General features: G+C 40.0%; 1 protein-coding gene across 1 annotated transcript; it reads right to left on the bottom strand.

Moving 5' to 3' along the window:
* Window positions 1–1,412: 1,412 nt before the first annotated feature.
* myom1a (myomesin 1a (skelemin)) lies at window positions 1,413–21,903 on the bottom strand (the record flags this gene model as incomplete). Its single annotated transcript, XM_042428216.1, has 36 exons — window positions 1,413–2,127; window positions 2,284–2,339; window positions 2,811–2,833; window positions 3,103–3,139; window positions 3,261–3,424; window positions 3,813–3,918; window positions 4,098–4,136; window positions 4,262–4,349; window positions 5,380–5,505; window positions 5,619–5,686; window positions 5,774–5,833; window positions 6,168–6,312; window positions 6,433–6,569; window positions 6,778–6,822; window positions 7,230–7,336; window positions 7,487–7,643; window positions 7,765–7,879; window positions 7,978–8,162; window positions 9,145–9,271; window positions 9,489–9,685; window positions 10,770–10,891; window positions 12,166–12,340; window positions 12,516–12,699; window positions 13,455–13,579; window positions 13,686–13,742; window positions 13,831–14,030; window positions 14,488–14,629; window positions 15,223–15,384; window positions 15,499–15,660; window positions 16,846–16,890; window positions 17,194–17,282; window positions 17,456–17,548; window positions 17,764–17,921; window positions 18,046–18,232; window positions 18,369–18,509; window positions 21,734–21,903. Coding segments are annotated over 36 exons (4,461 nt in total), but the record flags the coding sequence as incomplete, so codon positions are not given.
* Between the last annotated feature and the right edge of the window lie 530 nt (window positions 21,904–22,433).

Here is a 22,433-nt window from a genome sequence, read left to right as displayed (position 1 = left end):
TCACCAAAAATCAAAGATTAGAGAAAAAACTGAAAACAGATTTGTGTATCTTTGTGTGTCTTTTCTTCTTTCCTCTCCCATGAATCATCTCACGACCCCTCAGATTTATCTGGTGACCCTTTGGAGGGGCCTGACCCCTGGGTTGGGAACCACTGGAATAAACCAGCTAACTGTATATAAAGTAGTTCAAACTAGCTCCACCTCCAGCAGCTACAACAGTAACATGCTGCTTACAGACTGATGCTTCAGTATTAATATCTAATGATGTCATAGATAATAATATATCAGTCAGAGGGACCAAACCACTACTTTTACTTTAATACTTTAAGTACATTTTGCTGTTAATACTTATGTACTTTTACTTTAGTAGGATTTTTCATGCAGGACTTTTACTTGTAATGGAGTATTTTTACATTGCTGTATTGGTATTTTTTTACTTAAGTAAAGGATCTGAATACTTCCTCCACCACTGCAATTTAACCATTAGTTTTTCTGAATTCATGACCCTGGTATCGTACATGATGGTTCACCTGAATGCAACGGAGTCACCACATTATCAGTTCATGTTATAAGTCAAATGTATGCTGTGAAAAAAGTCAATTACAGAAAGGATTATGTATTTATGTTGAGAGGTATCTTCATTTACAGGTGACATGTCTGATCAAAATAGTCATTCAGAAGCATGGGACCCTGGAATCCCTTTTTGGGCCCAGGACCCCACTTTGGGCACTTGTGTTAAATGGCTCCAAAAATGAAAGCAGGCAGAAATCAGTTGCCATCATTTGAACAGCTGTTTTCTAATAGGCCACCATTAATCCCCAACCCCCTTGAGCTTTTTGCAAATCAAATGATTTAACTTCAAGAAAAGCATTCCTCTCAATGAATGAACGGTCTATGGGAGATGATATTAAAACAAATGGAAACCTCTCTAAAGTAGGTGTACCTTTACTACAAGATGGATTGTCTTGAAAAGAAAACAGACTTCTGTTTATCTTATTAGACATACAGCCTCAAACCAAATGCTACAGGGCGGTTTATCTGTACGGTTTCCTTCTATTGTACCTGAAAAACAACATTCCTCCACACTTCCAACACATTTTTCTGACAGTGTCTGACACTCATACAACTAGTGTTACTGAAAGACCTCCAGAAGAATCATTATGCCTGCACCCCTCTTGCACACAGCTAATTGTAAGGTGTGAGACACCTTGAATGAACCCATTTCAACTGATGTGTGTGTTGTCACGCTACTCTACACGTTGTCATGCTTTACCTCCACAGTACATCAACATACAGTACAATTTAAACACAATAGTGGTTTGTAAATAGACACCAAGACTTCTACTCAGAGACATTTCCAAGAAGCAGTGTCTGCAGTGTTTCACAACACAAAGCAAATACTGAGTAGGAAATTCATGACACCAGTTTTTCCTTTATTTCTTTACAGTACATAAACCTCAGGCATGACTTGGTTCAAGAGGTCAAATTTTACCCAAATGTAATACTGTAATATTATAAGAAAACAGTGTGGTGTTCTGCATAATTTAATTCCTGTTTTTATAACAAAGATTAAGACAGGTTAACCATCTCCCATGATTATACATTAACTGTTGATAGTGGGAAGAAATGACAGAAGACATGTTGAGCAACTACAAGCACACAATTATCCTCTCTGTACCACCTTTGACAAGCAACGCCCAAAGCTCTTTAACCCAGCACATGAAAGACGCAGGAGGAAGCATCTGTATTCATCATTTATTTAGACTGCTGTGGTGCACCGGCATGTGCCGGGGTAAAACGCTTTGGAGATAGCCCAGTCGTTCATCTTTTCTGCTTTATTTCATTGCACTGCATCATCCTTTAGTCTTTCTTCTCTTCCTTCTCCTCTTCATCTGGGTTGTAAACGCTGACGGTGAACTCACCAGCCTCTGTGCCGTACTTGTTCTTGACCAGGAGAGCGTATTTGCCGGAGTCAGCTGTGGTGACGGCGGCGATTGTGATGCTGGCAAACTTTCCGTGCTCGAACTTGAGTTTGTAGTGGTCATCAGATACCAGCTCCCTCTCATTCTTCATCCAAGATACCTCAGGTACGGGCTCGCCCCAAACGTTGCCAGTCAGGTTCAGGGACTAAAGGGAATAAATAGGGTGGAACAGAGTTGATGGATTGTCAGAGTGCCAAGGAAAGAGATGCTCACAAGAAAGAGACAAAGAAAAGGAAAGTGGAAGGTGAGACAAGGAGCTCAACATGGTGTAATATTAACAGAGTAAATATCATTTATTTACCTTGCCCTCTTGGATTGCAACCACATCTGGCAAGCCTCCAACAACACGAGCGCGGTCTAAACGAGAAATACAAGAGTGAGCCAAGAAGCAAATGTCACCCATCAATCAACTAACCTGAGGACTTTTTGTCTGTGTACAAACATACTCAACTCAGCATGACATTCACCTAACTCTGACTTCTTTAAAACATTTGATAACTTTAGTTTAACGACTTCAATGAGTGACAGATGATGCATTCTAATTTTACAATAATTTTATCTCTACTGCATGTATGAATGATATTTTTAAAATGTTCTGGCCGGGAATTCCCTTTCCATATTTCAGAGGTGGAGACATTTCATCTCCAGAAAAACCATTTTCCATGAGTGATGACTAGTAGAAACTTGTAAAAAAAAAAAAAAAAAAGAAACTTGTAGAAAATTAAATCTTATATTAAAACTCTGGCAGCTGCCATGTCCAGAAAAATGTTACATCGTTTCAGAGAGCCATGTCTCTTGGGAGAAATCAAAGAATAAATAACCACTTACTTCTCTCTGCGATTGCTGCCGCCCTACGGAAGGAAGGATACGGACATTGTCAGACGCATCTCAAAATGGTATCATAGGCGGAACGGTCACAGCATTTTTTTTTGTTGTTTTTGCAAAGCTATACAATGCCAGGAAGTGTATTTTGAGTGCCTCTAAATGGGCTCACAAAATACATAGAGTCTATTTTAAGTGTGTGAACGCAGTTATTATTTATTTGTATAAACATCCTTTTCAGACAGAAATACAGAATTACGCAACACAAAGATCAAGTCAGATGAGTTTGTTTACTTACTTGAGCCTTTGGAACTCTTCAAATGCCTCTTCCCATACTGAAAAAGAACAAATCAGCAATTATTATTCACTTACATAAGAGCAAAAATGTCAAGAGTTAACGGAACCTGAGTCTTTCTGAAGTATCTTGCTTGTTTGAACTTTAAAATCTTCACTCACCCTGGCCAGACAGATCAAAGACCCTCTTTACACCGTCCTTGCCATCAAAGATGTCCATGGTGTATTTGCCCTTGTCCTTCTCAGTGGGCTCATTGATCTTAAGCCAAAGCTGCTCTCCTGTGACTCCAGACTTAACTCTCTCTGAGGCAGAAATCTTAGCATCTCTAAGGAAGAGAAAGGTAAAACAAAAAGATCACGTAGTGCAAAAGTGTTTATACAGCAACCCTTAAAGTCTGCACAATTATCCCTGTATTATTAAAAAAAAGAAGAGATCTGACCTCTGTACACAACTGAGAGAATTAGGCTGACAGGTGGGAAGCTTTTTTCAGGCCAATTATAGTTAAAATAGCCAAATTCATACATATTTTAACACTGCATGTTGTTCACTATTGGTGAAATTATTATTTAACATATTTGCTGGCACATTTTATCTCATGGGCACCAGAAAGATCCAGGATATGTGTTTGGTAACAACTACATTAAAAAACAGAATTTAAAAGAGTCGTGTTCATATTAGTGTATAGCAGTGCGAATAAGGTTGATTTTACATACTTATGAAGCCATCCAACATGCTGTTCCTCGGTGTAATATGTGACCATGGAGTAGAGGATGATGCCGTGTTCAGTGCTGATGACTTTAACATCAGTGGAGGAGTTGGCTAAAAGGAAAAACAATAAATAAAAGGAAGTCATTTATTTACATCCTGAGGGAACCATATAGATCAATGGTATACAATACTGCATAAAACATTTCCATCTTTAGCTGTCAAAAAGGTTGTGCATTGACTGCAGTATGAGTAGTTCTTCATTACTGCTTGTGTGAAGTTTAATGACTCACCAATAACCCTGAACAGCTCATTCATTACAGCTTGGTAGCCTGGAGAAAAAAATGAGAACAGCAATTAATGTCATATTCACTAAGCTTACATTTTTCTTTGCAAGACTAACAGCATAGATGTCTACTTCAAACAGTGAATATATGACATTCATGAAAGACTTTACCCTCATCAGTCAGATTGAAGGTGCTCTTATCTTTGCCTCTCTCGTCCTTCAGGGTTACCTGGTAAATACCAGCATCCTTCTTGCAGATCTAGGGGGTTGAAAAAAAAGCAACATAAGTATCCTTGATACAACAATGTATCCCCTTCTACCGTAAACAGAAACATGGGAACACAGTATAAATCTTGGGACAGATAATAGACAGTAGAACAGCCAGACAGAGACCAACTGGACCGAAAAGGTAAGCTTTTCTCCCGCCTGGGATGCTGCAGGCGTTAAATGGGAAACATGAAATAGGTAAGACAAGGAGGACACATGGAGAAATCATAGGCGACAACTTATGGCAGCATAGTTTATGTCCAGACTTTGGGTCGTGGCTTCGGGGGAACGTCCTCTGCAGATGGCTTTTTTCCTTCTTTTTCTTTCTGTTTCTCTTGCTTAATAACGCACTGTAAATTAGACAGATAAGCCAGTTAATGCAAATGCAGGTGACAGGAGTGGCATTGAACAGGCCGCCTCTCCTGAGCTCATGCAATGACACCAACCCTCTCTTTGTGAGTAATGTATATACAGTTTCAATGTAAAGTTCCTTGAAACATCAATATAACTCTACTGGCACCAGCAGTGACTCACAGACCAGATTAACATAATCGAAAAACGACAGCTTTCCAGTTTTTAAATGTTTGTTTACGGTAGCCAGAGGAGTTAAATTGTATAGACAGTATGAAATGAAGTGAATGAATAAATCACACAGATAAACCATATACTGTATTTAAACTATATGGGCATAAATATTGAAGAGTATGACATAAAAGTCTGGTTGTTCAAATACAAAATATGTATTAAAAGAATAAAAATCAAAATTAGAAGCATGACAATTCCTGTGTGCGACATGCTGACGCGCTGGCTCCAGCAGCACTCCAGCAGGACGCAGGAACGTGAATATTTTTCCAAGTGTTTCATCATTTATGATTCTGTGTGTCAGAGAGGGATGGTTGGCAGCGTAGCATTTAGTCTAGCTCTACAATGGAAGCATAGCTGTATTAGAAGCATCGCTTTTAGCTCCTTGCTCATGAGCTCACGACTCCTCACAAAGCATGGCCTCTGTCTAATGGTCTGACCTTTCCGATATTAAAGGTCAGCACGCCGTCTTTTTGCTCAATTTTCTGAGCTTCCTCATCATCCTCTTTAATCTCAATGTTGTCCTTGGACCAGAAGATCTCAGTCTCTGGTTTGATATTTCCTATCTGTGGAGAGAAATAGAAGAGATAGCAATATGTTTGTGCCGCACCTTTTACAAAAACATCAACAGCAATATGAATATTTTTGTGTTTGTGTGTGTGTGTGTTATTTTTCTTACCTTGCATTTCAACAGCACATCACATTCTGGAGTAACGGTGAAGTTGAGGTACTCAACAAAGTGAGGACCTGTGGACACCCAGCAAAAACTTGTTATAGAAACACACTTAAGTAGTTAGTGTTATACAAATATAACAGAAAAGTAAGATCTCTTACCTTGTTTCCTGATCCATTCTGCTCTCTCAAATTCAGATTTCTTTTGAAGCTCCCTGAATTCTAGATAACAACAACATGAACTGTTAAACACCAGATTTTCAGTCCTCACAACAGAAGCCCTCTCTTTTACATAACTAAAAATTCTCAGAGGCAATGCACCAGAAAGTCAGCTCCATGAAACATAAATGTGTGACAGTAACGAAAGGTTGTCTTCTGCTGCCCCTCAATGGACATATGCTTTAAATGCATCAAATAAAATGTACCCAGCAGAGCAAGAATTTTCAGGTGTTCCAAATAATCTGCATGGTTTCTCTTCCTTATCCATATTTAATAAGAAGATATTGAAAAATCTGTATTCACAACATCTACATGGAAGTAAAACTTGCATCTATACCTTCTCCAATGAGCACCAAGCTGGTTGTGCCCTTGGCCTTGCCATCCACCAGGTTAAAGGTGAAAGTTCCCTCATCGGTGACCTCCAGAGACTCCAAGTACATTTCAATAATGCCAGTGGACTTGTCAAAGTGCATTTGGTATTTCTGGAGGCAAAAAAGAGAACATGTCAGTTGTAAGCCTATGATTAGTTTGTGGAAGATGATACAAAATAGAACACATGGGACAACATGACCAAGAGAGAAAAATTAGAGTGTGATTCCTACCTTTCCCTCACTAACAATGACGTCATTAAAGACATACTCCACTTGGCAGTCCGCAGTGAATTTCTCCAGCTGAGTCCAGAATCGCACACGACCCTTCTCAAGCAACTCCATGGACATTTCCTGCTTAAAGGGAATAACTGGAGAGAACCACATTGATGAAAGCCTTTGTAGTATCAATATATACTGTTCTTATATAGCTATGTACATGGTGAATAAAGTACCAGGCTTGGTAGCCACAATATCCAAGACAAACCTGCACTTATAGAGTGTTTGTTGTGTAAAGTGATAATGATGAAAAGAAAAAATGTGGTATCAGCAATAAGTGTGATGTGGTAGAATATTTACCAGGGAACTTGTGCTCATGGCTGATGTCCAGAAGACGCATGAGACCTGTCAAATAACAAATAACAGCGGCAACAAAATGTGTGAATGTCGTGACCTCTGCAAAACCCTTCACTTCATCACCCCACCCACTGCTTGTTTTACTTTTCTCTTGTTTGAGAGTATTTTAAAGAAGTAACATTAATGCTGTCAAGACTGTCAAGATATGTGTCAAATACAAATATTACAACTCTGACAAACATATAGGGCAACGTAGTTTGAGACAAGCTTCAAGACAAACACGCACGTATCCCAGAGTGTAACAGAGGTCAATTTGGTGCAGCTGTTGAAACAGGATAACAGACAGCAGTATACACAGCCCTTCAGGCCCTCCTCACACCTTTAGCACTGACATCACCCAAAAAAATAACAAGAGAATCGAGTTTCAGACCCCTAAGACTGTGGGGCTGACTCACCCTCCTCAGTGAGTGTGTAGCTGGAGGAGATGCCATCAGTGTTGGTGACCACACAGGAGAAGATGCCCAGATCCTCGAGGGAGGGACTGTTAAAGATAGCTCTGGACCTGGAGATAAGGACACATGAGAACAACAGGGTTTAAGGAAAGAGGAAGGACTTGGACAAGATGGGTTTTAAAGATGTGGAAAATATTCGCAGTGGAGATTAATCAATTGGCTTCCTGGAAGCTGTATGACAAATTGCATTGGATGCTTACCTGCCATGTTCGGTGACAATAGTCAGGCGAGAACTGTCTGTGATAGTCTTATAATTCTTGGACCAAACAAACTCAGAGCCCTCACTCATCTCAGAGCACTCAAATATCATAGAGATCACACCATCATCATCGACATCCACATAAATCTCCTTGTTGCCTAAGGAAGGGAGAGTAAATGGTTATTTTTACTAGTAAATGGTCATGTTTGTGGACATAACATGAGATCTACAAATTCACAATGTGACTGAATGTGTGAGTTACATAACAATCACACTCACCAGAGCGAGTATGTGCCACAACTGGGCCTAAGGTTGCTGAGGGCTTTCCAACTCCAGCAAGATTTTGAGCACGCACACGGAAGACGTAGGATGTACCAGCCTTCAGCCCAGTCACCTGAGTTGGCACATAAGGAGTCGGAGGGAATTTTACCATCAGCAGATATACAGCTACATTTAAAAAGATATATAAAACGTTCTATTCATCTTCCTCACTTTCAGGTATTTCGTCTTGGTGGCCTTCTCATGGACTGCCTTCCAGCCCTTATGTCCAGCAGATGCCTCCTTGATGTCCACGTAGTAGCCGTTGACAGGAGTGCGGCCCTCAAATGCAGGTGGCTCCCACAGAACCACAACAGAGGAGTCACGAACCTCCAGCACATGAAGACCAACAGGAACACCTTGGAGGACAAACGAGGGAGGGAACTTTAATAAGTGTTTTACTGGGTTTTCACGTTACTTCTGAATAACTGTAGGATAGTTTGAATAATGTGGGGATCAACTGACCAAATGGAAAGAAAATATATTTGAAAAAGATTTCAAATATACCATATCAACACAGGAATACAAATTCAGTAAAATATTCTAAGGCGTTGATTTATTGGCAAGTTTCTGAAAATGCAATGCATTGGCTATCTATTTAATATGCATTGTAGCAAATGCTGTAAATAGTGAGATTACTGAGTGTTTCTGTGTTCTTCTCTGTTATTCTTGTACCACATGTTAGTATGAACTTGGATAATGATACCAAAACTATTTTCTGTGCATTTATTCTGCTTTGGTCCATGCTTTTATCTTCTTTTGCATCAGTTGTACTGTGTGTTAGTACTTTTGTTGTTTCTGTCGTCTTTTGTAAATTGAATTGAGACACTTAGATAGTCCATTCTCTTTAAGAACAATTTCAGATGATGCATTGTCCACTGCGCTGAAAAAGCCAAAGTTGTGTATACAGGCGAGGTCACAAATATAACAAATGCAGATGCTTCCATAAAGGGATCACTGAATGGTTTGATGAGTCTGAGAATGATATGAATCATTTGATTTGAACTTAACACTCATTAGATTTCAACTCAATTAAACACCTATGGGGGATTTGGGAACAACATGCAGCATTCTGCATCACTAAAAACACTAAAATTAGGGAATATCTTTTGGAAGCATGGTGTCGGGAGTGACAGAAACCTGGAGGAGCACTGAAACTGCACTAGAAGCTCGTTATTAAGACAGCTAATAGTTTTTGTTTTAATTTGTCAGCTAATTGCCTCCTCGATCCATATTCTGAGACACTTTCTATGTAATAATGTACTTAAAATGAATCTTGACTTGACTTGGCATTACTTTGTTGAGTATTTTGTCTCTCTAAAGTTGTCTCTCATACTGTACCTGGCACAGTAATGGTCCATTCTTTGCACTCCAGGTTTGCACTGTGCAGAGAGGCTTTGCTCACACCTGCCATGTTCATAGCACGCACCTGGAACTGGTAGAACACGTTCTCCTTCAGGTTCTCAGCCTAAGGTGAAACAAAATGCAGATAATTAGAAATGATTCAAAAAATGAAATCATATAACTCTGAGCAGCAGTTTAATTATCATAATTACCACATAGATAATCTCATTTGTGCTTCATCGTTTATACACAACATGGCAGTAAGGTCAAACTGCCTGCCAGCTTAACAAAATACAGTCAATAATGACACTGGGCATTGTAACTGAAATAAAAGAACTTACTTTATAGGAGGTTGTAGTCACTGCCTCGTGGTTCATTTCGTGCCATTTCCCATGAACACCTCCCTTCACGGTCCTATAGTCCACAAAGTATCCCCTGATATCAGCTCCTCCATCGTTGGCAGGCGCAGACCAGCCCAGCACCATGTGGTCCTTGACAGCTTCCAGCAGGGTCACATTAGTGGGCTTCCCAGGGACGGCTGAGAAGAGAGTAGATTTGCTGGTCAGTGTTTATTGTAAAAGAATAAATGATGTTTTTTTAAACAGGATAATTCTCAGACATTGAGATTTTAATATTGAAGGAATACAAATTCAATCTCATAAGTCATCTCATACAGATGACTGCATTAACGAGCAGGCTCATCACATACGACAAAGATTGCAAGGATCTTAGTTGTCATTAGTGTTAAGATCTCACACGATTACGTGCTACAGTTAAACACGCTGCATGCTTTGGGCACAGAAGTAACACACTTTTTTTAGGGTCATTGTAATGGATAAAGTACTTACACTCGAGGCCAGAAGCAGGATAAGTTTCAGGCTAAGAGAATCTCCGAAGCCAGATGAGACTCTCATTAGATTCATGCTCTTTAAGAACACAGTGTTTTAGCCTTCACCTTGGCCATACACCAAGAGGCAACCCTGAAGAGTTATCAAACGGCAAAACAGAACTCAAGCAAAAATAATTTATATAGAAATCAATACACAAAGTACAAGCAATGTAGACGATCATCTAATTTGTTATTTGACCTTGTCACTAATAAATGAAAGAAACGGGATTGACAAAACAACAAGATCCAAAGACAAGTGTTAGTGATGAGTAGATCAGGCAGGCACATGCAAATCAATTAAAACATGTTATATGAACATGTTATATGCCACTTGCATTTATTAAATTAAAGAAATGCAAGAACTGTGAGACAGAAGAGATGGTATATATGAAGCAAACTGTGTCTGAACAAAATCTAACAGACTAGATATGGAAAAAATGAAAATAATGATTTAAAAATGTTTGTTTAGAAAAGTGGGGAAAAATTGGCGTGATGAAAATGAACAAGGTTCATGACCAACGATGAGTTCAGAGAAGCTCACTGCTCAGTTGCAAAGAACAGATGGCTGCAGGTCATGTGTGTGAATGTGTTGAATGAATTTAAAGTATACATGTCTTTCTAGAGAGGAGAAATAATGTTTAAAAATAGCTGGGAGGATGGAACAGAGGGAGAGAGAATGGCTTGAATGCTACAGGCAAAGTGAATAATGGAGATGAATTATGAGGACACTCACAGATGGCAGCCTGTACAATCACCGCATCAGATTCGACGGAGGTATGGCTGTATCCAGCGGCGTTGACCGCCTTCACCCTAAACACGTAGTTTGCCCCAGTGGTCAGGCCATGACACACAAACCTGAACACATTCAAGAAAAAGAGGTCAAGAGACTTATATTATCATTGCACTCAGTTTCAGCAGCAGGAGTAATAGCTAGAAACTTTTACGCAACTGTGAAAATAAATGGCAACCAACAGAATTTAGTTTTACAAAGGTTACTTGGAGGCTTTCCAGCTGTGGAAGCAGAAAATATTCATAAACTAAAATGTGTAGCCCTGTACTAAAGCCTAGAGAAAATAGGTACTTTATTTTATGAAGTAGTAGTGCCCTTGCTAATTACCCTGAAAATGAATAGCCAAATAGGCTAGCATTAGCTAATGAGCTGACTGACTGATTTTGCACATTAAGAGCAACATTATAATTTTTATTTTATTATGATAAAAAATATGAAATAACACCCTCTTCCTCTTACAAATGAAAAGGTCAATTAATAGGCAATAAAATCCCCCTTGCTCAACTTAATACACACAGGGGTTTTACTGTGACAACCTTGGCTACATGGTCTGGTATGACCAGTAGCTTGACTAATGCTAGCTAATGTTAGCAAACTTTATTGCTGCGTAACTGACATTATTAAGTCAGTTCACTGATTTTGTGACTTGTCTTGTGTTACTGTTATGCTATGTTTTAGCTATTTAGTTGTTTTGCTATCTATAGCTATCTATATCTAAACATACAAGGTGATTGATGATGATAATGAATCAAAGAAAAAACAAATCAGTCACATTTATTTTTTTGACCAATATTCTATTTTTGCAGCTCCAGTTTTCAATTAGGTCATCTAACTTGAACACCAAAATTAATTATGATAATTATTTTACCTACATTTTGGGTGTGTGCCTTTTTAAAGACTAGTGTGTAAGATTTATGGGGATCTATTGGCAGAGACGGAATATAATATTCATAAGTATGTTTTAATTAAGTTTTAAATAAGTATGTTTTAATTCATACATAATATATGTTATTCTAAGCTGTTTTCATCAGCTTAGAATGAGCCCTTTATATCTATAGGGAGCAGATCCTCTTCCACAGAGCCTGCCAAGTTTCTAGCCCCCAATGGACAAACCAAACACTGGCTCTAGAGATAGGGCCTTTAGCGTTTTCATGGCCACTGTAGGTTCTCCTACACACTAGAAAGGGAGGGGGGAGGGCGAGGGGTTATCACTTGGTTGCAATCTGCAACATCATTTAGATGATACTAAATCCTACACACTGGTCCTTTAAGCAATCAATTATGACATATGAATTCATAAACCCAGAAATGACTTAACTGCAGCTGTTAAATTAACTACCTGGTCTGCTTGACAGGTTTGTTGTTGCAAGGCATCCAGACCTCCGTGCCCACCACACTACATTCAACATAGTAGCCCACCAGGTGTTTCACATCCTTAGATGCCCCCCAGGTGACCACCACAGAGGTGTCAGTGTTCCTGATGGCAACTGCATCGCCCGGAACTGAGGGCAGGTCTGCAAAGAAAGAGGTTTGAAAGAGATTGGGATCAGAGAACATAATTTAGAAAGAATCAACAGTCTGGAAAATAAACTAATGATATGATGATATAGATTATAGGTCATATATACAGGAGGGTCCTGAAAAGATGTAACACTAACACTGATAGACGTGCAAGTCTTTCCTGCTCACCGACTTTATCTCCAACAGTGATCTCTCCTGTGGATATAGAGGGATCACCCACACCTGCGGAGTTGCAGCAGCGCACGCGGAAGCTGTAGGATTTACCCTCTGCCAGATCAAACAGGGCAAAGCGAGGAGACTTGACCGGCATACTGGTGTTCACCCTCTGCCAGCTATCTGTCCCTGAAATACACTGGGGTGGACAGGAAGCCAGAGAAATCTCAGTGAGGAAGAAGATAACATGACAGTAATCGGTGAAATCTGACAACTGGAATTTAAGACAACACACTGTATATAATGGTTAGATATGAGGGTGCTCAAACCTCCATAAGCAATGTCTACTTTAACCGACTGCATATGTCCACTTGTTGTGACAAGTCCACCAGTTTTTGTCCTTGTTTCATGTGAATCATTTTTTAGAGGTGAAGTCATCCAGTAATTCACAAGGCAAAAAGCAAAAATTGGAGGTAAGTCTGAAATATTAACATAATTTGGAACAGCTGAAATATGTTTTTTCTGCTTTCCTATCCTGATAATCATTTTGAGACCCCGTCAGATTTGTCTGTGGGTTCCTGACACTCAAGTGACTTAGTAAATTTAGTAATGAGGATATTAGTAGCGATGTAAAACTGAGCAAATGAGTAGTTTAATACTGAGTTGTTCTGGAGGATAGTAAGATACCAATGTTTTATTGTATTACAAAAGAAATAACACCAGTGCTTTAGAAATTTTTCATTGTGAACAATAGTCACTGTAGATAATAGAAAACGCATAAAATCTTGTTCTCTCTGAAAATATCATATTAATAAATAAATTAGCTGTTATACAGTTGCATGTGTGGTTCATTAGTAATTTAACAGTGGGTTCAGATGCATAATGTATTTTCAGATTGCAAACCGCTGTCACTTCAAAACAAGTTACAAGAGACAGTTATCCACTTCTCCTCACCTTTTCAATGTAATACATGACTCCCTCATGACCCCTCTGGATTGGAGGCTTCCAGGCTAGCACCACATAGCTCTTAGTTGCCTCGGTAACCACAACATCACTGGGTTCTCCAGGGACCACGCCCACTAAGGAGGCAAGAGGAAGTTCACATTATTTGTTTGAAGTCATAGCCAGATAAAGACTTTTAGATTGGGTTTACATTAAAAAAAAGTTAGTTTTAAGTTGTCATACCAGTGGGTTCCTCCTCTGTGAACTTGATCATCCCAGTCCAAGGGGCTGAGGGGCCAGCTGTTGGGAGAAAAAAAAGAAATCAGTTTAAATGTGTGGTTGTTAGCTTTGTCGCAGCTTGTCAGCAGAACTCTGATGCATCTCTCACCATGGAGGCGGGCTCTGTCGGAAGGATCCATGGCCATCACTGGGTCAGAGACACGAGATGGACGGCTGACTCCTGACTTGTTCAAGGCCGTCACCCTGAAGATGTAAGAACGGCCCTCCACCAGCCCTGTGACGGGGAAGCGGGTGTACTTGACTGGGGTGTCATTGCACTGGGCCCAGTGGTGGGTGCCCACCTCACACCTGCCAACAAAACACATACAAATCTGATTTGTGAACACCACAAGCAGCATTGTAACTTAGTTATCAGATGTGTAGTCGCTGTTGAAATTCACTGTTAATCATTCATACTATCCGCCCACATACAGTAGTAACAGACTCACTGATCTGAGCTATAATAGGTATGCAGGCAGTTAGGAATGTGGGTGTTTTATTTATCTGGGAAGTGACATTTATCTGTCAAGATCACAGTTTGGTGGAAATCTAAGGGGAATTTGGGTTAGTGCCATGTGCCTCCAGTATAACTTATCCTACACAGAGAAAGCTGAAATACAACTAGTTTCACTGCATAACCTGTGTATAGAATCTTACCATATGCTAAATAACAGGATGAAAGTTAATCATAATGTCATTGGCATCAAATTTATGTAATATGTGGACAAAATCTTGAAAAAAACAACAACTCAATGAGCTGACCGACCTATCAATATAGTATCCCAGGATGGAGCTGCTGCCCTCCACCGCTGGCTGCTTCCAGGTAACCACCACATAGTCCTTGTTGGCATCATGACAGCGCACATCAAGGGGGGCCACGGGAACCCCCTCCACCTCCACATCAGCATCTGGCATAGCAAGACACACACACATATTCAGGAACACACATACACACACTTGTGAGTAGTGCTGTTTCTAAATCAGTCTGGTCTCCATTACATACTCAGTTTCCATTTTCTGACCTACTTATGCCCTTTACAGTAGCGTATATGTGGCAGCACTATAGCTACAGTATGATGGATTAGTTTATATCATCTTAACATTGAAGGAAATTCTCATTAAGGTCCCCTTGTGTGCGTAAACCTGCAGATTTTTAGTTCAAACAGAAAACACTCTGTGGTTTCCTTTCTGACGGGGAGACAGATATAGAAGCAACATGCCACAGAGGAAACCTAACACCCCAGAGCAGAGAGAGTGTTGTCACTTAAAGACACGGCAGTTTTGAGTGGTTCTCTACTTCATCTGTGTGTCATGATTGCTAATATGTTGCTTTGCTCTGCACATAACAGTGGTAATCAAGACTGTAAAATTCAGCACAGACGTGAGGCCTAGTTGCTTCACATTTCCCAACTGATACTTTTAATGTCATACAAAACTGAAAAGTCCCCCATTCTGCAATAAAATAAACATCCACAGTTAAAATACTTATCAGGCAGTTTACCTTTGACAAACACATAGGCAGAGTAGGTGTCAAAGCCAGACTTCGTGTTGACACGTAGAGTGTACCTGCCCTCATCTTCCTTGTTGAGGTGGACGAGGGTGAGTGTGGCACGTTCCCCAGACCAGTGGGTGTGTACCCATTTAGAGTCCTTCAAGGGTACAGCTGATGGGTGATGTCAAAAACAAAAGGGGTGTGATTGGCTATGTATAGTAGATTAATACATGTGAAGGAAATAAACAGTTATAAAGAAAGATAATGCACTATTTTCCTGCTTACAGTCTCTGTACCACACGACTTCAGGCTGGTACTTTTTCACAGTGGGATAAACAATGACTGTGCAGCCCAGACTCAATGTCTCGCCCTCATGACCAAAGGCCACTTCAAATTTGTCAATGATGGTGGTCTTGAAGGTAACACCATGCTCAGCGCAGAAACCATCTGTGGAGATGTAGGAAAAATAGAAAATTAAACACACTACTATTAAAGCATTCTGCATTAATTGACTTTTTACACACCAGAATAGCGCAATATTACCACCTTATAAAGTTGTTATGGTGAATGAACATGCTTTTTATACATCTGGCAGACATTAGTAAGTCTTAATTAGACATTAGTAAGTAAGTCCAATCCTCACTCTCCTTTTAGCTCTATTTTGGTCTCCACCAGCTCCTGAGGGAGTCTTTAGCCGCTAAATGCTGCACTATGTTCACCAGTTAGTGTCACTATCCTGTCTTTATTGTATTTTTTCTTGTAGTCTCAAGCCTCCTGTACTCCTTCCCAGACTGCTTTTCCCTCCACACCTGCCCTGCATCAGCTTTGTTAACCCTGCCTTGCTCCCAGTGTTTCCCCCAGCCAATCAGCTTCCTGCCTGTTCCCCTGTTTCATCAACTGTTCCCTGTTCCCTCATCAGTTTAGTTTGTATTGAAGTTCTGTTGTTCAGTTTAGTCTTTGTTGGGTCAATTTTTTTGTTCTGTTCTGTTTGCCTGCATCTGTATCATATTAAGTACTTCATTCATGGTTCTGATGATATCACGTGTAATTAACAACTCTGCCTTTTTCACATGAACCCATAGCTGGATAGGAAAACCTGGAGTTGACTGAGCTAGTTGATAGGCAGCTTCTTGACACTGGTTATCCAGATCTGTCAATTTTAGGCTCAGTGAAGCCAGCTAATGAAAAGATAATCTGGGTATGTTGAACTTGCTTCATAGTATAGCCCCCCTGTTCCTGTGTTGAATCCTGAATAAAGATAATTTCTTCCTGTGCCTGCTGTGTCCTGCATTAGGGTCCACCTGCTACACTCAATCATGACAGTTAGTTGCCAATTTTGTCTGTCTGCTGTATGGTGCTGGGCAGGTTGCATACCTTAAATCATACCTGAAAATAACTTCCTGCTGCTGCCAGAAATAGTGTACATGAGAGCAGTGAGAATGAACAAAAACAGTGAAGTTGCTGAATGTAAAACCAAAACAATGAGCTGAAAGACACTAAAACACTCTGTAGAGCTAAGAGGAATTGCAGAGTTGAGTAATAAACACTGTTCGTTTCGTCACAATGGACAACCCCTTTCACATTATTTTTTTTCCTTGGTATTATAAAAAATGAGTGCAACTAGTGACTCACGTGGTTTAACATCAAGTGGGCCTGCTTCCTCACCCTCCCCGAACCCTGAAACAGAGAAAAATATCAGTAAGTAACCTTGTTGTAGGGTTTTCGGATACACATTTGACAAGAGTAAAATATGATATACTAGGCACAAAAACAACTTTTACGCTTGAGTATGAGCTTTAGGACTTTCCTGCAGCCTAAAGCGAATTAACTCCTGAAAAATAGACTACTAGACACAACTGTAGGACCATGTTGAGTTTACAATGGTGATATTTTAAAGCTCTACTGTTGCTAAACAAAAGAGATACAAGCTGCTGCAGGAGAAAGAGGGAACTGTCATCAGCACAGAAAATAGTTACCTACTTTTCACAACAATAGTAGCCACAGAGGACATTTCTCCTTTCACATTGAGGGCAGAGACGTGATACTGAGCAGTGTCCAAGAAATCACAGCTAAAAAGTAAAACAAGACCACATAATGAATTAGCGGCATCTCATTTGCATTAGCATTCAGCACTCTGTAGAGTATTTTCATCCCAAAACATACAAGTTGGGGTAATGTGTATTTTAAGTGCATCTCATTCATTCTAATAAGGCCATGCAGTGTGAGCTTAATGATTACCTACTTCTTGATCTCCAAGGAGTGCATGTTGTAATTGCTCTCGACATGGTACTTCTCAGAGTGGGCCTTGGCATCAATCAGCACGTTGTTTTTATACCTTGAAGACATCAGAAAGACAGCTGGTTTATTTTTTGTCTCCAGAGTCTGTAACTTCAGAAGAGTGTTTGTGTGTTCATGTCCAATCTGTAGAAAATACACCAGGCTGATGACGAGAGCTTTGGACGTGAACTTGTCTGTGACACACACACTCATCAGCGTTTTTTTGTATGACTCAGAGAAGGTGGGGACCAGTGAAACTGGAACATAGCTTACCAGGCAATCCTGGGTTTGGGCCACCCGGCCACGGTGCAGTGCAGTTTGACAGTCTTGCCTTCCCAGACAGTCTGTCCACGGGGCTTGACGACAAACTCTGGAGGGTGTGTCAGGCTGTCTGGGTTCATTTTCCTACGGAACTCTACCCACTCACCCATCTATATCAAGAGAGTGAAGCCAGATTATGATATTGAGCACAGGAGAAGATGAAGGCTTTATGTCAGAAATTAGATTTCTTTGACCTTGTCATTGCAAATGCACAAAGGAATGAAAACGATTTACCGTCTTGCCCAGTTCCAAACGTTCGGCAGATTCCCGGACATGCATCGTCCTGGTTTTCTTCTCCACTTTAACATCAAGGGACTCCTTGGCCTCCCTGACAAACAGGTTCCTCATGGCCACATACTGAATACCCTCCTCTGTCCTCTCCTCCTCCTGGGCCTCCATCAGGCCCCGAACCACATCATGACTACAACACAAAAAACCATTCTTGTTCAGTGTCAGTAAATGTAACAAACATAGATCATCAGTGTTCAGCATTAATAGTATTGATTTTTTACATCAATGATTATCAGTTAATGGTGTTTTGCAGCTTCCTCACTCACTTGGCTCTAAATACGGGAACAACATAGCCGATAACTTCTTTGTCCGTGTCCATCGCCAGGTAGGTGCGTTTGGCTCTCTTGGGTAGCGGGCTCAGCTTAACCACCTCCTGCCCCTTCTCTGTCTTCACAGAGGTCTTCACGCTTAGAGGTAACACACAACAGTCACATCACTTGAACTACAAACCTAGACATCAAATGGTATTACAATGTACAGTTTTTTGTGTACATGATTGTACATAAAAAACACATTGTGGATAAGGATATTATCCACAGTCCAAATTAAGGATAAGGCTGTTGATGTTCTGTATTTTCTTAGTGTCATCAAATCCCATGAAAAGACCAAAACCAAAACTGTGCCATAGACTTCTATTATTGTCCAAAAACTAATAAAAACATATCAGTGAGCCACATTATTGTACTGGGTGACATGTTCCTTCATTACAATGAAAATGTGCACTGTAGTTTATTTAGAGTCAATCCCACATACATCACCTTACTGCTGTAAATACTCACTAGCGCAGAAAATGTGTATTCATCCACGTCTGAAATTAGACCCCAACAAATGTGCAATTTACCCCAGTTTGAGTGACCTTTGTCAGAAACTACACTGCTCAGCTGTTTTAGAAAATCACTCAGCCTTTTTAAATAATAAAACTTGTTTTTACAGATTTACATTTTCAATAGGAACAAGCGGAGGGGGACGTTGCAAAGCATTTAGAGACAAACTAACACATGATTGGTTTTGGTAATTTCATGGGATTTGTTGACTTTAAGGAAAGTATAGAATAACGTCAGGCATATCCTTTAATTGCACATACCTTGTTGTAACTAACACTTTTCAGTCGTATTAATAGAATAAAGTCTGGCACTCTGAACAGATAGAACAAGTTCTACACAATTCTGAATTATAGCACTAACTATTTAAAACTATATAATTGATTAAATTCTAAATAATTAGACTACTGGCATGTAGTTTAAAACTGAACTGACCTAATCAAGCAAATACATGTACCTTTCATAGTATGTACCATATTTATTTGTAATGACAAAAATGGGATAAAGAATATGTAACAATGGTGCAATCCAATAATAATGACAAAAATACTCAACATGCACTACAGTGCCTCTCTGCATTTATAAAACTTTAAATAAATGTGCTGGTTACATAAAGACATATCCAGAATACGCTGTAGTCTAGTTACTCAGAGATGGAAGATGTATTTCTGTCCACCATCTACGACCCTGACCCATATTACACTCGAACATCAGCCACTCAGGCTTCCCTATTGTCAGCTTGGTTTATAAATGGAACTGGAATTGGTGGATATGCAGCAGGGTGGAAAGTTTCAGTTTAAAGCCCTGCTTTCACTTATAATCTCTGCCAAGCCAGCTCTAGTCTATCCATTTGGCCTAGAGGAGTAGTGGCAAAGCATGGCTTTGATAAACTCTATTCCAAACTGGTGAGGCAGGATCAAGTCAAAGGGGCTGAATGCACAGCTGAGACAGACAGATGGAGTCTCACAAAAGATTTCTGCAGTGTCAAGAAGTTATTTCCACTGCTGACGCACCAGGTGTGTTGAAAGGAAGTCTTTGGTTCAAGGCATTAGGAAGTCATGGTTGTAAAAAGTTTTAGTGCTGATAAAAGACATCAATTCCTTACAGTTCGTGAAGCTATGTGTCTATAATAATAAAAGTACCTATAGTAAACTTTTTATGCAGTGTATCCACCACAAGAAGTAAGAGTTGAAACTGACAAATCAGCATGACTGAACCTAGATCATTAACTATTAAACTTCTGTGAGGGCCAGTACACAACTGTTTACAATGTCATGACGTCCATACAGTGTCTTTACAGTTGGCCTAATGGTAACGTCTCAGTTCCTGCCTAGAGAAATAGCTCTGTGGTCCAAGAATACATCTGGCAGCCATTCACTACAGCTGAAATTCCTTCCTTGACCCCGTTTAGGAAGCGATCATGGTTCCAACATGCACACTGAGCCCTGCAGTTTGAAGGACAAAAGAACTGACCATATTACATGTTATGTTGTGCTAGTGACACAATGGGACATATACATCTACAAATCTAAGCTGCTGCACTTGACAGCAATTGAAACTTTCCAATTAAGACTAGTTCTGATAGACAGTATCCCTTTCACACAGCACTTATGTTAAACTCTGAACATACTTTGATCAAGCTTTGTTTGATTCTAACACAGAATTTCACATACAAGTGAAAGTAAAGAAAAATCAGCAGGAAAATGAAAGAAAGAAATTCTATTTAATATCACGGGTCTGTTGATCAACTAATCAATTAATTGTCTAATTGTTTCAGCTCTACCTTATATTGTTAATATCTTTGTATTATTGTATTCGTTGGACATTGTATTACTGTATTTTAATTTGCTTATGGCTAAATGCTAATTAGCCTCAGACTCTAATATGGTGCAAATTAAATCACATAAACATAACATACTGTTTCTGTCAAATACATGAGTACAATACTACAGCTAAGTAGAGCTAATAGTTAGAAACAATACAATAGCCCACAGCTGTAGACTTGATGAGAACTTTGGACATGACTTGGACTCGACCGCTTTGGGGTGTGACTTACTTAAGATCTCGAATTTAGACCTGGTAATTGCAATAAAAAAGTGTCATTGTCAGGCAGGCCTTGCAAAGCCTCAAAGCTAGAATATTTAATAATTAGGCCTATGCTTTGAAAGGACCTGTTTTCACTTTCAGCTTTCTAAAACTTTTGAAGTAAACGTTCAAATGCTGGTACTGAAATGCTGGTCAGCATTCAGAGACCTGAAGGACTTGTATCTTGACTTGCAATTTGCATATGAAGACTGGGGACTTGACTTGGAGTTTTGCAAGACCCTCAAGGAAATTTAGATGTGTTCTTGTAATGACACAAAACCCTGAAATCATTAAAGATGAACAGCTATGGGTAGATGAAGACTTTGAGCTGCATGGTCTTTTTCTCCAATCCAGACCAGGGCAACGAACCATACGTATTCCAGTGTTGAATATTTGAAAGCGGTGTCTGTGTAGATTCTCAGTCAGCCAGGTTGTGGTTATCCAAGGAGGGTTGAATCAAGGGCAACTTGACTTCTTCTATAGATCTGAAGAAGCCCCTTGGATGAGAGGCGAAACATCTTCAAGTATCTACAACCAAGAAGTCCAGTCGCCCTTGACTCAACCCTCCTTGGATTTGAAAGAGGTCTGCTTGAAAGCGTGCATTCCTTCCTAGGTTATGGAAGTGGCAGATTACATTAAGAGTATCGCATTATTTTACTGTCTTAAATAGCAACGAGCTCATAAGTATTTTGGCCTCTGCGTCTGCTTCACTCCCATCCTCTTACCGATGGCTGGTAGTCTTAAAAGTCGAGAACGACTGCTGGCTAACAGACGACTTGGCGCTCAGGTGATGGCTGCTCTCATGGTGCTGCTTCAGATGATGCTCCTGATGCTGATGATGATGATGCTCCTGATGTTGATGTTGACGATGATGATGCTCCTCATGATGTTGATGATGCGCCTGATGATGCGCCTGATGATGCTCCTGATGATGCTCCTGATGCAGATGATGATGCTGATGTTGATGCCGATGCTGCTTCATCGACACTTGTAAAGATCCTGACATCGTGAGGGCCACTCCGCCAACTTATAATGCCAGACTGTCTTTCACTTTACCAGCTCTGTGAATCAATCTCATTGTTACTATTATAAATTGATTTCTGAATTTGGGGGTTAGTTTAAGCGGGGGATGGTGATTAGGTATTAAGAATGGTGGCGATTGATTACGATGATGATTTTTGCTCTGCGTGAGCAGTTAAAGCGTTAGCTCTTGTTAAGCTCTACTTCTACGGCGTTAAATGAGGAAGCAGCAGGTTAATAATAAGCTGTGGCAGCATTGATTTGTCAACACATCAACGCTATACATCTTGATTTTGCGGCTCCAAAGACAGCAGATGACAGTCACCTCATAACGGCTTTGTGATGAAATGGAAGGCAAAATGCGTTGTGATGGAAGAAAATGACTTGAAAAAGTGTAAATGTTAT

The sequence above is a fragment of the Thunnus maccoyii genome, chromosome 12 (assembly GCF_910596095.1).
Source record: "Thunnus maccoyii chromosome 12, fThuMac1.1, whole genome shotgun sequence".
NCBI lineage: Eukaryota > Metazoa > Chordata > Actinopteri > Scombriformes > Scombridae > Thunnus > Thunnus maccoyii.
This window is presented reverse-complemented; position numbering and strand designations above follow the sequence as displayed.